This window comes from Oncorhynchus mykiss, chromosome 8 (assembly GCF_013265735.2).
Source record: "Oncorhynchus mykiss isolate Arlee chromosome 8, USDA_OmykA_1.1, whole genome shotgun sequence".
Classification (NCBI taxonomy): domain Eukaryota; kingdom Metazoa; phylum Chordata; class Actinopteri; order Salmoniformes; family Salmonidae; genus Oncorhynchus; species Oncorhynchus mykiss.
This window is the reverse complement of record NC_048572.1, coordinates 26,531,677-26,545,400: the sequence shown is the minus strand read 5'-3', so window position 1 is coordinate 26,545,400 and position 13,724 is coordinate 26,531,677. Positions and strand designations below refer to the sequence as shown.

Below are 13,724 nucleotides of genomic sequence, written 5' to 3'. Positions count from 1 at the left end.
GAACTGCAGAGATCTACAGCTGAGGTGGGAGACTCTGTCCATAGGACAACAATCAGTCGTATATTGCACAAATCTGGCCTTTATGGAAGAGTGGCAAGAAGAAAGCCATTTCTTAAAGATATCCATAAAAAGTGTTGTTTAAAGTTTGCCACAAGCCACCTGGGAGACACACCAAACATGTGGAAGAAGGTGCTCTGGTCAGATGAAACCAAAATTGAACTTTTTGGCAACAATGCAAAACGTTATGTTTGGCGTAAAAGCAACACAGCTCATCACCCTGAACACACCATGCCCACTGTCAAACATGGTGGTGGCAGCATCATGGTTTGGGCCTGCTTTTCTTCAGCAGGGACAGGGAAGATGGTTATTAAATTGATGGGAAGATGGATGGAGCCAAATACAGGACCATTCTGGAAGAAACCCTGATGGAGTCTGCAAAAGACCTGAGACTGGGACGGAGATTTGTCTTCCAACAAGACAATGATCCAAAACATAAAGCAAAATCTACAATGGAATGGTTCAAAAATAAACATATCCAGGTGTTAGAATGGCCAAGTCAAAGTCCAGACCTGAATCCATTCGAGAATCTGTGGAAAGAACTGAAAACTGCTGTTCAAATGCTCTCCATCCAACCTCACTGAGCTCGAGCTGTTTTGCAAGGAGGAATGGGAAAAAATGTCAGTCTCTCGATGTGCAAAACTGATAGACATACCCCAAGCGACTTACAGCTGTAATCGCAGCAAAAGGTGGCGCTACAAAGTATTAACTTAAGGGGGCTGAATAATTTTGCACGCCCAATTTTTCAGTTTTTGATTTGTTAAAAAACTTTGAAATATCCAATAAATGTCGTTCCACTTCATGATTGTGTCCCACTTGTTGTTGATTCTTCACAAAAAAATACAGTTTTATATCTTTATGTTTGAAGCCTGAAATGTGGCAAAAGGTCGCAAAGTTCAAGGGGGCCGAATACTTTCGCAAGGCACTGTATATACATATATATACATACATACAGTGGGGCAAAAAAGTATTTAGTCAGTCACCAATTGTGCAAGTTCTCCCACTTATATACATACATACATACACGCACACATTCAAAAGTTTGGCGTCACTTAGAAATGTCCTTGTTTTCCATGAAAACATACGTGAAATTAGTTGCAAAATGAATAGGAAATATTGTCAAGACGTTGGCAAGGTTATAAATAATTATTCTTAATTGAAATAAGTGTGTCCTGTAAACTTAGCTTTCATCAAAGAATCCTCTATTTGCAGCAATTACAGCTTTGCAGACCGTTGGTATTCTAGTTGTCAATTTGTTGAGGTAATCTGAAGAGATTTCACCCCATACTTCCAGAAGCACCTCCCACAAGTTGGATTGTCTTGAAGGGCACTTCTTATGTACCATATGGTCAAGTTGCTCCCACAACAGCTCAATAGGGTTAAGATCCAGTGACTGTGCTTAACATTCCATTATAGACAGAATACCAGCTGACTGCTTCTTCCCTAAATAGTTCTTGCATAGTTTGGAGCTGTGCTTTAGGTCATTGTCTTGTTGTAGGAGGAAATTGGCTCCAATTAAGCGCCGTCCACAGGGTATGGCATGGCCTTGCAAAATGAAGTGATGGATCTTGAAGAAGGAAGGCTCTTTTACCCTGTACAAATCTCCCACTTTACCACCACCAAAGCACCACCAGACCATCACATTGCCTCCACCATGCTTGACAGATGGCGTCAAGCACTCCTCCAGCATCTTTTCATTTTTTTTGCATCTCACGAATGTTGTTCTTTGCGATCCGAACCCCTCAAACTTAGATTAGTTTGTCCATACCACTTCTTTCCAATCTTCCTCTGTCCCGTGTCTGTGTTCTTTTGCCTATTTTAATATTTTATTTTAATTGGCCAGTCTGAGATATAGCTTTTAATTTGCAACTCTGCCTAGAAGGCCAGCATCCCGGAGTCGCCTCTTCACTGTTGACGTTGATGTAATGGATTTCCTCCTCTTCGTCTGAAGAGGAAAGGCGAGAAGGATCGGAGGACCAATATGCGGCGTGGTAAGTGTCCATGGTTCTTTTAATAAGAAATACTCAACATTAACACGACTGAATACAAACACAATAAACGTGGAACGAACGAAACCCAAAACAGTACCGTGTGGTGAAAGACACGGAAACAAACACCCACAAACAAACAGTGAAACCCAGGCTACCTAAGTATGATTCTCAATCAGAGACAACTAATGACACCTGTCTCTGATTGAGAACCATACTAGGCCGAAACATAGAAATCCCAAAATCATAGAAAAACAAACAGACTGCCCACCCCAACTCACGCCCTGACCATACTAAATAATGACAAAACAACGTAAATAAAGGTCAGAACGTGACAGTTGAGACTGGTGTTTTGCGGGTACTATTTAATCAAGCTGCCAGTTGAGGACTGTTTCTCAAACTAGACATTCTAATGTACTTTTCCTCTTGCTCAGTTGTGCACCAGGGCTTTCCACTCCTCTTTATATTCTGGTTAGGGCCAGTTTGCGCTGTTCTGTGAAGGGAGTAGTACACAGCGCTGTATGAGATCCTTAGTTTCTTGCCAATTTCTCGCATGGAATAGCCTTCATTTCTCAGAACAAGAATAGACTGACGAGTTTCAGAAGAAAGTTCTTTGTTTCTGGCCATTTTTAGCCTGTAATTGCATTTTTAACCTGTAATCGAACCCACAAATGCTGATACTCCAGATACTAAACTAGTCTAAAGAAGGCCAGTTTTATTTCTTCTTTAATCAGAACAACCGTTTTCACCTGTGCTAACATAATTGCGAAAGGGTTTGCTAATGATCAATTAGCATTTTAAAATTATAAACTTGGATTAGCTAACACAACGTGATGGTTGCTGATAAATGTAGATATTCCATTAAAAAAAGATACAATCGTCATTTACAACATTAACAATGTCTACACTGTATTTCTGATCAATTCGATGTTATTTTAATGGACAAAAAAAAGTGCTTTTCTTTCAAAAACACAAAAATGTCTAAGTGATCCCAAACTTTTGAACGGTAGCGTATGTGTTTTTTTCCCCCCACCCTGTCCCCTGTCCCCTGTCCCCTGTTCCCTCACCCGCTTTAACCCTTCAACTACAATCGTACCAGACATGTTGTTAAAACAGAAGCACAACCTGAGGCGTCTGTCCTCTGGTGTGGGACATGTTAAGGCTTGTGTGTGTGACATGCTGACCAAACCTTGCTTTTCTTTCAAAAACAAGGACATTTATAAGTGTCCCCAAACTAACTAACTAACGAACTAACTAACTAGAGTGAGAGAGCTTAATTTCAAAAATCGGTTTCCAAGTTCTCACAAATGAGATCGTGTCTCAATGTAATCAGGGTATGAAATTATTTTATTTTCAAATACAACGTAATTTTGCATTTAGTTGTGGTAAATTTGAAGTGTACAAATTATTATAACCATGTTCCGGCCCCCTGACTATTCACTCCGACATTACAGTGGAGAACTTGGTGCCTGCCTGCCATCTGGACCAAATTAAAATCCTAATTGTTGAAGGCTGATGGGAAGCATCAGATAAAATGGCCACCTCGTCTTTCCAGAGCTTCGAAGAGAGTTAAAGCTTGTGTTTGGTGAGGCTGCAGAGAATAGGGGGGGGGGGGGGGGGGGGTTCTTGTTAAGAACAATTTCTTATTTACAATGAAGGCCTAGGAACAGTGGGTTAAACTGCCTTGTTCAGGGGCAGAACGAATGACTTTTACCCTGTCAGCTCAGGGATTCGAACTAGCAACCTTTCAGTTACTGGCCCAACGCTCTAACCACTAGGCTACCTGCTGCCCCAGCTTCCTTGTCAAGATAATATTAATATCTTAAAGCAGCATGTGACAAACATAATATGCATACTGCTACTCTAAACAGTGGACTCATCCATCTTCGGGCTAAAGAGGGAGGCAGTTCTTTCTTCGAAATAACTTTCCCAGGATCATGCGGCTTCGAAAGGTCCTGGAATTAAACCATGGCAACCTGTTGTTTGAACAAGCCTAAAACCCAGTAAGCAAGTGACAAACATTGGATATGTAAGAGGCAGTGTAGGGGTTTTATTGTCCATATAAAAAGGACCATCAGCCAATGCTTGAAGATGAGTTGTACAGACAGGTCATGGAAAGGTCATTTGGTGAGACCCAAGAGTTATGTCCCAAGACAGGAGTCCAAAAAGTCCAGCAGTAAGCAGAGTGTGGATGGGGTCAGAGAGAATACATGTCAAAAAGCTGATGAGGTCACCAGTTGTGACAGGATGTGAAATGTGGCGTGTCCTTATCAACTCCCGACTCACTGTGAGAATACAAACCGTATTTTCTAAGTTATTACTCCAACAAAACTAAGCTGTCTCTCACCACTATCATACTCAATTCCAGACATTGAGCGATCTATCATCTTATGTCAAACTCCGGGCTCCCTTAAAGACCATAAACCAAATACAGCTCAGACCAAACCATATCACAAAAACTCATGCAGTTACCTACGATCATAAATCTTCCAAATTAGCTGGACTTGCGAGAATTCCAGCACGGACAATTCTACAGCTGAGAATACCAGCACGGACAATTCTACAGCTGAGAATACCAGCACGGACAATTCTACAGCTGAGAATACCAGCACGGACAATTCTACAGCTGAGAATACCAGCACGGACAATTCTACAGCTGAGAATACCAGCACTGACAATTCTACAGCTGAGAATACCAGCACGGACAATTCTACAGCTGAGAATACCAGCACGGACAATTCTACAGCTGAGAATACCAGCACGGACAATTCTACAGCTGAGAATACCAGCACGGACAATTCTACAGTTGAGAATACCAGCACGGACAATTCTACAGCTGAGAATACCAGCACAGACAATTCTTTTTTTTCTTTCTTTACCCCGTTTTCTCCCCAATTTCGTGGTATCCAATTGTTAGTAGTTACTATCTTGTCTCATCGCTTACAACTCCCGTACGGGCTCGGGAGAGACGAAGGTCGTAAGCCATGCGTCCTCCGATACACAATCCAACCAAGCTGCACTGCTTCTTAATACAGCGCGCATCCAACCCGGAAGCCAGCCGCACCGATGTGTCGGAGGAAACACCGTGCACCTGGCGACCTGGTTACCGTGCGTGCACTCACCCGGCCCGCCACAGGAGTCGCTAGTGCGCGATGAGACAAGGATATCCCTACCGGCCAAGCCCTCCCTAACCCGGACGACGCTAGGCCAATTGTGCGTCGCCCCATGGACCTCCCGGTCGCGGCCAGCTGCGACAGAGCCTGGGCTTGAACCCAGAGTCTCTGGTGGCACAGCTAGCACTGCGATGCAGTGCCCTAGACGACTGCGCCACCCGGGAGGCCCTGCACAGACAATTCTACAGCTGAGAATACCAGCACGGACAATTCTACAGCTGAGAATACCAGCACGGACAATTCTACAGCTGAGAATACCAGCACGGACAATTCTACAGCTGAGAATACCAGCACAGACAATTCTTCATCTGAAGTCTTTGGAAAAGCAGCTGTGCAGTCATATCCCTGCAGGATGGTTAATTTTGTGTATTATCCTGGTCAGCGAATTCGACTCTCCTGCCTCATCACCTGGAGTTAACAATGGGATAAAGCAACAGATTTGTGAAACCTACACAGCCTCCAACTGGCTAAGGGTATCCTGCACTTCGCCACAACTAAAGTGCGGGGATGGCCTACAGCTGACTGTTCTTTGCCAGATAGGCAGCATCTCTAAATGGCAACAGGCTCCACCCAAATGACCTCTCATAGGGGTCAAAGAGTACAGGAAAATACTAAACATCCTCTTACAGACTTTTCTCCACAGAAAGCGGCTATCCTGCATTTTAGCTGATTGAAACCCGTGCACTGCATCAGGCGATTGAGAAACTTCAGCAAGATTTATTATGACCGGTACAGGGGGAGGGGGGCACATTAATATTGTGGGCCGTTCCACTCCTATGAGAGATTTATTCACTGCAGCTCTTTGGTTAAAGAGATTAGATGCTTTGCTGAGAACATCTTCATTAAGTGAAGTGGTCCTCTAAAATGTTTTGGAGAAGTTGGCGCAGGCTTCTGTTGAAATTAACCAGTGATGGACTGACTAAGGTAAAAGGGCAAGATGCTTGGGCTTGCCTTACGCCCTCTAATGGGGCACAGAAATGCACTTATACCAAGATTACTACAACAGGGAGACCGACACAAACATGCATATGCACGCGGACACCCTTGAATTACATGACACGCACACAATGATGCGGTCAGAAAACCTTACCTTTTTCTTGCTACAGTAGATCTGCCATTTCTTCTCTGCAGGCAGGTTGAACATGGCCTCCCTGTGTTTCTCTGTGAGGTCAAGTTCATCCTGCAGAGAGAGAGTGTGTGTGGGGAAAGGGGGAGAGATGGAGAGAGAAAATGAGTCTGTGTGAGTAGCCTACAAATACAGTAAATATTATAATCTACACACAAACCCTTATTGATGAATTAATGTATAGACAATATATAATTCACAGTTGTACATTAATGTGGAATACAACTTGTAGACAACAGTAACAGGTGGCTGATCATTTTAGTGAGTTTTTCACCACCATTGACAGCAACCTTGTTGACCAACTCAGATAATGCTCTGTAGAATTTGGAAACCCTCATATTCAAACCTATTATTCAGCCAAGGGCATCTTCGAAGGACAGTTTGCCTTTTCCCAGGTTTCAATTTCAGATGTTGCAAAGATGCTTCAAGATCATGACAAACAAAAAGACACCTTGGTTCTTGAGTGATGCTGCCGATCGTACAGGTGCCACAGGAGTAGGGATGGGCATTTTGCTTTTGACTGGTCGAGTACTCGCATGATTATTTTTCGAGTACTCAAATCAAAATAAAAAGCTATTCTTTGAACAAGGTGGCACTGGATTTTTGTTGTTGTTGTGCATTTATCTATATGCAAACAGTAAGCAACAATGCCTAATGTATTATACCCATTACAGATAACAAATGCTAAATTGGCACATTTACACTGAGTGTACAAAATATTAAGGACACCTGCTCTTTCCATGACAGACTGACAAAGTTCCTGGCAAGGGTGGCCATCACCCTGTATAAGAAGACTAGGAGGACCCTGGGAACACCTCTGATCCAGTGCCATTGTTCAGCGCCATGACAACAATTCTGAAAGAACAACTGAATGACCCAGAAAAAACTGATGAGAATTATACTCAAGCTAAGCCCCAGAATGGACACTGATCCTAATCATTTCAGGGAACTGCACTGGTTTCCAGTTGACCTTCCATCATACCAGAGCCAGCATTGCCAACGTCAGACTGCTAGACTATAAGAGAAAGGCTGGATTGTCAAGCAAATCACTGCCGGTCTCACAGTCATTAACCATTAATTAACATAAACACATTTAGCACCTCCTGGCTTCCACACATAGCCTACAAGCCACTAATCCAAGTTAGGGGGGAGTTGCGGTTTACAGTAGGTGCACTTGATTGCTGGCTTGTGTGCCAGGTAGTCGAAGTGATCGCATGTTATCTTACGGGTACGTGGGACGGTAGCATCCCACCTGGCCAACATCCAGTGAAATTGCAGAGCGCGAAATAAAATAAAAATAATTCAAATATTTAACATTCTTGAAAATATATGTGTTATACATCAAAATAAAGCTTAACTTCTTGTTAATCCAGACTTTACAGCGAAAGCAAACTATGTGATTACCTGAGGTCAGCACCCTGCATAAAAGGCATGAAAATCATATTTCAACCAGGCAGGTGTGACGCAAAAGTCAGAAATTGCGCTATAAAAATTGTCTTACCTTTGATGATCATCTTCTGTTGGCACCCCAAAAGGTCCCAGTTACATCACAAATGGTTCTTTAGTTCGATAATGTCTTTCTTTATATCCATAAAAACTCAGTCAATAATCACCTCAGTTTACCTCCATCAAAATGCATACAAAATGAATCCCAAACGTTACTAATAAACTTTTCCAAACACGTCAAACAACATTTATAATCAAACCTTAGGTATCCTAAAACGCAAATAAATGTAATAAATTTAAGACAGAGAATAGTATGTTCATTCCCGGAGATAAATAAGAAAGAACGCGCTTTCCTCCACGCGCTTGGAAACACTACAGCCAAAATGGGAGCCACCTAGAAAAAAACGACAATTTCTGGGTCATTTTTCCAGAATGTAGTGGAAGCCCTAGGACTGCAATTTGGGAGGACTTGGGCTTATAATTATAGTACTAGCCATTGAAAATAGTGGTAAGCTGACATTTTTTGGGGGGTTGTCCTCTGGGTTTCGACTGCCATATCAGTTCTGTTATACTCACAGACACAATTTTAACAGTTTTAGAAACGTTAGTGTGTTTTCTATCTAAATCTACCAATATGCATATCCTAGCTTCTGTGCCTGAGTAACAAGCAGTTTACTTTGGGCACACTTTTCATCTGGATGTCAAAATACTGCCCCCTACCCAAGAGAGATTAATTAAACCATTTCAAGTGTCTTAAGGGAACAAACTACGCCTACCCAGTGATCCCTGAGAGCAAAACAAGTGCACCTATAGGCCTACCGCTGGCCAATCAGATATCACAGATCCACGTGTAGCTTCCATGAGACCACAGCAAAGTTCATACTGTGAGATTTCAAAACCTATAAAACCATGACTAGCGAGAGACTGTCAGCGAATACAGCAAAGAGCAGCTGTGAGTTCACGTTTACTTTTTTATTCAACACTTTTATGAGCCATAAAACACATTTCTCCCTATCCACTCGCACTACAAAGTCTATCGACAGACGTGCGTTATTATTAGCGTCTTGTCTTTCTTAATAGAGGAATATTTCACATTGTCTGGTCATAGGAGTAACAACATGAATTGGTGTGAGGCAGAAATAATGAAGTGTGACTTATGATTTTTTTTTTTTTTTTTGTCCGAGAAGAACCACAGTGCAATGCATGGGGTTAAGTTTAACTTTTTTCGTTAAAGCGAGTCAGTGGTTCCTGCACCACATGCAATTGCTTTGGAGTAGTTAAAATAATGTTTAGATATTTCAATTTGATCAATCGATAAATAATCTAAACCTACATGCAACAGTATCTCGTGCTTTGACAATGGTTTCACGAGGCCCATTTCACATGATATGCCTAAATCCTTATAACCACTAGGCTAATAAATAAACACGTTTTCTTTTGATTATTTAATGACCTACATCATGTTATTTCAAGTTATCCATTTGGAGCACGACATGCCGTTGTTCAAAAATATGTACAAATTGGTTATGCCGATAAGTTGGGCAATTGAAGGTACACTACATTACCAAAAGTACATCTCATTCCTAAGTTATGGGCATTAATATGGAGTTGGTCCCCCCTTTGCTGCTATAACAGCCTCCACTCTTATGGAAAGGCTTTCCACTAGATGTTGGAACATTGGTGCGGGGAATTGATCCATTCAGCCACAAGGGCATTAGTGAGGTCAGGCACTGATGTTGGGCAATTAGGCCTGGCACGCAGTCAGCGTTCCAATTCATCCCAAAGGTGTTTGATGAGATTGAGGTCAGGGCTCTTTGCAGGCCAGTCAAGTTCTTCCACACCAATCTCAACAAACCATTTCTATACGGCATTCCCCAAACAGCACAGAATTGTCTAGAATGTCATTGATATGCTGGCCTAGCTCGAACCATGAAAAACAGCCCCAGACCATTATTCATCCTCCGCCAAACTTTACAGTTGGCACTATGTATTGGGGCAGGTAGCGTTCTCCTGGAATCCGCCAAGCACAGGTTTGTTCATCGGACTGCCAGAAGGTGAAGCGTGATTCATCACTCCAGAGAACGCATTTCCACTGCTTCAGAGTCCAATGGCGGCAAGCTTTACACCATTCCAACCAATGCTTGGCATTGTGCACGGTAATCTTAGAATGGTGTGCGGCTGCTTGGCCATGGAAACCCATTTCGTGAAGCTCCCTACGAACAGTTATTGTGCTGACGTTGCTTTCATTGGCAGTTTAGAACTAGGTAGTGAGTGTTAATCCCGTGGACAGATGATTTTTACGCGCTATGCACTTCAGTACTCAGTGGTCCTATTCTGTGAACTTTTGTGGCCTACTACTTCACGGCTGAGCCGTTGTTGCTCATAGACGTTTCCACAACAGAATAACAGCACTTACAGTTGACAGGGGAAGCACTAATAGGCAGCAGAAATATGACAAACTGACGTTGGAAAGGTGGCATCCTATGACAGTGACACGTTAAAAGTCACTGAGCACTTCAGTATTGGCCTTTCTACTGGCAATGTTTGTCTCTGGAGATTGGATGGCTGTATGCTCAATTTTATACACCTGGCAGCAACGGGTATGACTGAAACAGCTGCATCCACTCATTTGAAGGGATGTCCACATACTTTGTATATATTGTGTATCTATGGCTTACAGTGGCAAGAAAAAGCATGTGAACCCTTTGGAAATACCTGGATTTCTGCATAAATTGGTCATCAAATTTGATCTGATCTTCATCTAGGTCAGAACAATAGACAAACACAGTCTGCTTAAATTAACACACAAACAACTATACATTCATGTCTTTATTGAACACAGTGTAAAGGTTCATGGTGCAGGGTGGGAAAAGTATGTGAAACCTTGGATTTAATAATTGGTTGACTCTCCTTTGGCAGCAATAACCTCAACCAAATGTTTTCTGTAGTTGCGGATCAAACCTGCACAACGGTCAGGGGGAATTTTGGACCATTCCTCTTTACAAAACTGCTTCAGTTCAGCAATATTCTTGGGATGTGAACTGCTCTCAAGTTCATGCCACAGCATCTCAATCGGGTTGAGGTCAGTCCAGAAGGCGTATTTTCTTCTGTTGAAGCCATTCTGTTGTTTACTTCTGTGTTTTGGGTTGTTGTCCTGTTGCATCACCCAACCTCTGTTGCGCTTCAATTGGCGGACAGATAGGCTAACATTCTCCTGCAAAATGTCTTGATAAACTTGAAAATTCCTTTTTCCGTCGATGAGAGCAAGCTGTCTAGGCCCTGAGGCAGCCCAAAACCATGATGCTCCCTCCACCATACTTTACAGTTGGGATGAGGTTTTGATGTTGGTGTGCTGTGCCTCTTTTTCTCCACACATAGTGTTGTGTTTTCCTTCCAAACAACTCCACTGTAGTTTCATCTGTCCACATAATATTTTGCCAGTAGTGCTGTGGAACATCCAGGGGCACTTTTGCAAACTTCAGAGGTGCAGCAATGTTTTTTTGGACAGCAGTGGCTTCTTCCATGGTGTCCTTCCATGAACACCATTCTTGTTTGGTGTTTTGCGTATCATAGACTGGTCGTAGAGATACTTTTGTAACCCTTTCCAGCTTTATGCAAGTCAACAATTCTTAGGTCTTCTGAGATCTCTTTTGTTCGAGGCATGGTTCACATCAGGCAACGCTTCTTGTGAATGGCAAACTCAATTGTTGTGAGAGTTTTTTTATAGGGCAAGGCAGCTCTAACCAACATCTCCAATCTCGTTTCATTGATTGAACTCCAGGTTAGCGGACTCTAATTAGCTTTTGGAGAAGTCATTAGCCTAGGGGTTCACATACTTTTTCCAACCTACACAGTGAATGTTTAAATGATGTATTCAATATAGAGTAGAAAAATACAATAATCTGTGTGTTATTAGTTTAAGCACACTATGCCTGTCTATTGATGTGACTTAGATGAATATCAGATCAAATTTGATGACTAATTTATGCAGAAATCCAGGTAATTCCAAAGGGTTCACATACTTTTTCTTGACACTGTATGTTAACTTTGATTTTAGTTCAATGTAAATTATAGACCTTTCAAACATTGTATGCAACTTTAGAAAATCGGCAAATGACTTGATCAGAATTGGTCAAAAAAAGGTTCAAAAGTTATGCATGCCAACATAATAGGCAACAATTAATAGTAGGCAAAGTGACTGTCAGGTGAAAATGATATAAATCCTTTTACCATTGCAACATTTGATGTACAGTCACATTCACTGTGGTTGCCTGAAGAGATGCCTCATTGCAATTGGCTATTCCCCGTAACTTGCAACAATGTCAATGAGCGTCAACACGATCTTTCCTTTGCCTCAAACTACAACGATTACCAGCTGAGAAACTTTTAATGAGTTGATTTTACTCCTGACTTAGAGTTTGTCTGGGCATTGTCTGAACATCATCCTAAAACCTACTCCGAGTTGGGGCTCGGCTGGAGCGTATCGAAGAAACGGGGTAAACCGTCTCCGAAAGGGGCTCCCCCGATAGAAGCTAATCCACATAAAGTGGGAGTAACCGTCCATCTGAACACCGGCCTAAGGCCGGCCGACAGGTCCCTCCCAGGTGGATAACGAATGCCAAATCGGTCAGAAGAAATTAAACTGGCTCGACAACAGAGGGGAATCATGGAGACGCAAGATGAACCAAGCTGGGGACTGGACCCGAGAGCCAGCCCTCCCCGGGTCTAAACAACCACCAATCGGTCGCCGAAGGGATGGGCACCTTCATAGGATTAGAACCATGGTCATGAAGGACCCAGAACCCTCAAGGTGAAAGCTGTTAGTTATTTTAGTGTTAAAACAGGTTTGAACCATTTCTGAGATGTTTTTATTTGATTTATTTGACCATTTCAAAACAATACAACCACGCATGTGGATACATTACAATGTCATTAAAATCATTGAGTATGACACCAAAAAAAATGTAAAACCTATTTCTATTATGGCCCACATGAATACAAAATACATCTCATCAATAGGGAGGAAACTGTAAAAGGAATAGCATAGATTACCATGTAACGTTCATGGAAAACAATTAAACTTCTTTTAAGCCTGTGCAGTTTTAAAGCATTTTGCCCATAAACCATTTCTTAAGGTTTCTCTTAAAACTCCCTAGTGTAGGGATATATTTTATATGGTTTGGTACACCATTCCATTCCTCTGCACCAGGGTTAAGGAAAATGCTTTTTCCTGCCATGCTCCAATAGCGCAGCAGTCTGTTATTGGCAACACTGGCTCTGGTGTGATGGCTACGAGAGTCTCTAATGAAATTAAAATAACCAGACAGGTAACTGGGGGAAAGGTCATGTACAACTTTAACAACCATCAACAGTTTGATCTGCACCACCCGGAGATCAACTGGAAGCCAGTTCAGTGCCCTGCAATGATTAGGACAAATGTGCATCCTCGGGAAGAGCTTGAGTATAATTCTCATTAGTTTGATTTGGGCCGTTTGAAGTTTGTACTTCAGAGTTTTTTTATGCCACTGAACCATGAGATACAAGCATAGTCATAGTGGCAATGAATCAGAGATGTTGCCATGGTTCTCAGAGTCTCTGTATCCACGAACTTGGCTACCCTTGCCGGGATCTTTGTTCTGGAATAAACATTCCCAATGACCTTTAGAGCCCTGGGTTCATCGGTCATGTGTTCACATCCCAAGTATGTAAGAGCATCACCGCTACACCATTACACCTGAGAAGTTGGAAAGGTTTCTCACTTTGTTTTTGGAACCAAACATGATACATTCCGTCTTGCCTTAATGCAGAGACAGTTTGTTGTCGGATAACCACTTACTGACTTTAGTCATTTCGCAGCTTAGGGTGTTTTCAACGATCTCCTTATTCTTATGTGAAACCAAGTGGGCAGAATCATCTGCATACAGGAACAGAGGG

At 42.3% G+C, this 13,724-nt stretch overlaps 1 protein-coding gene across 3 annotated transcripts in view; it reads right to left on the bottom strand.

The window, feature by feature from the left end:
• The window catches only part of LOC110529712 (disheveled-associated activator of morphogenesis 1), a 124,781-nt gene that overhangs the window by 45,558 nt on the left and 65,499 nt on the right, over positions 1–13,724 (bottom strand). For all 3 annotated transcript variants that reach the window (XM_036985191.1, XM_021612170.2, XM_021612169.2), the window contains exon 3: positions 6,309–6,398. In XM_036985191.1, the coding sequence (XP_036841086.1) occupies positions 6,309–6,398 (90 nt within the window). The remainder of the gene's footprint in view (positions 1–6,308; positions 6,399–13,724) is intronic.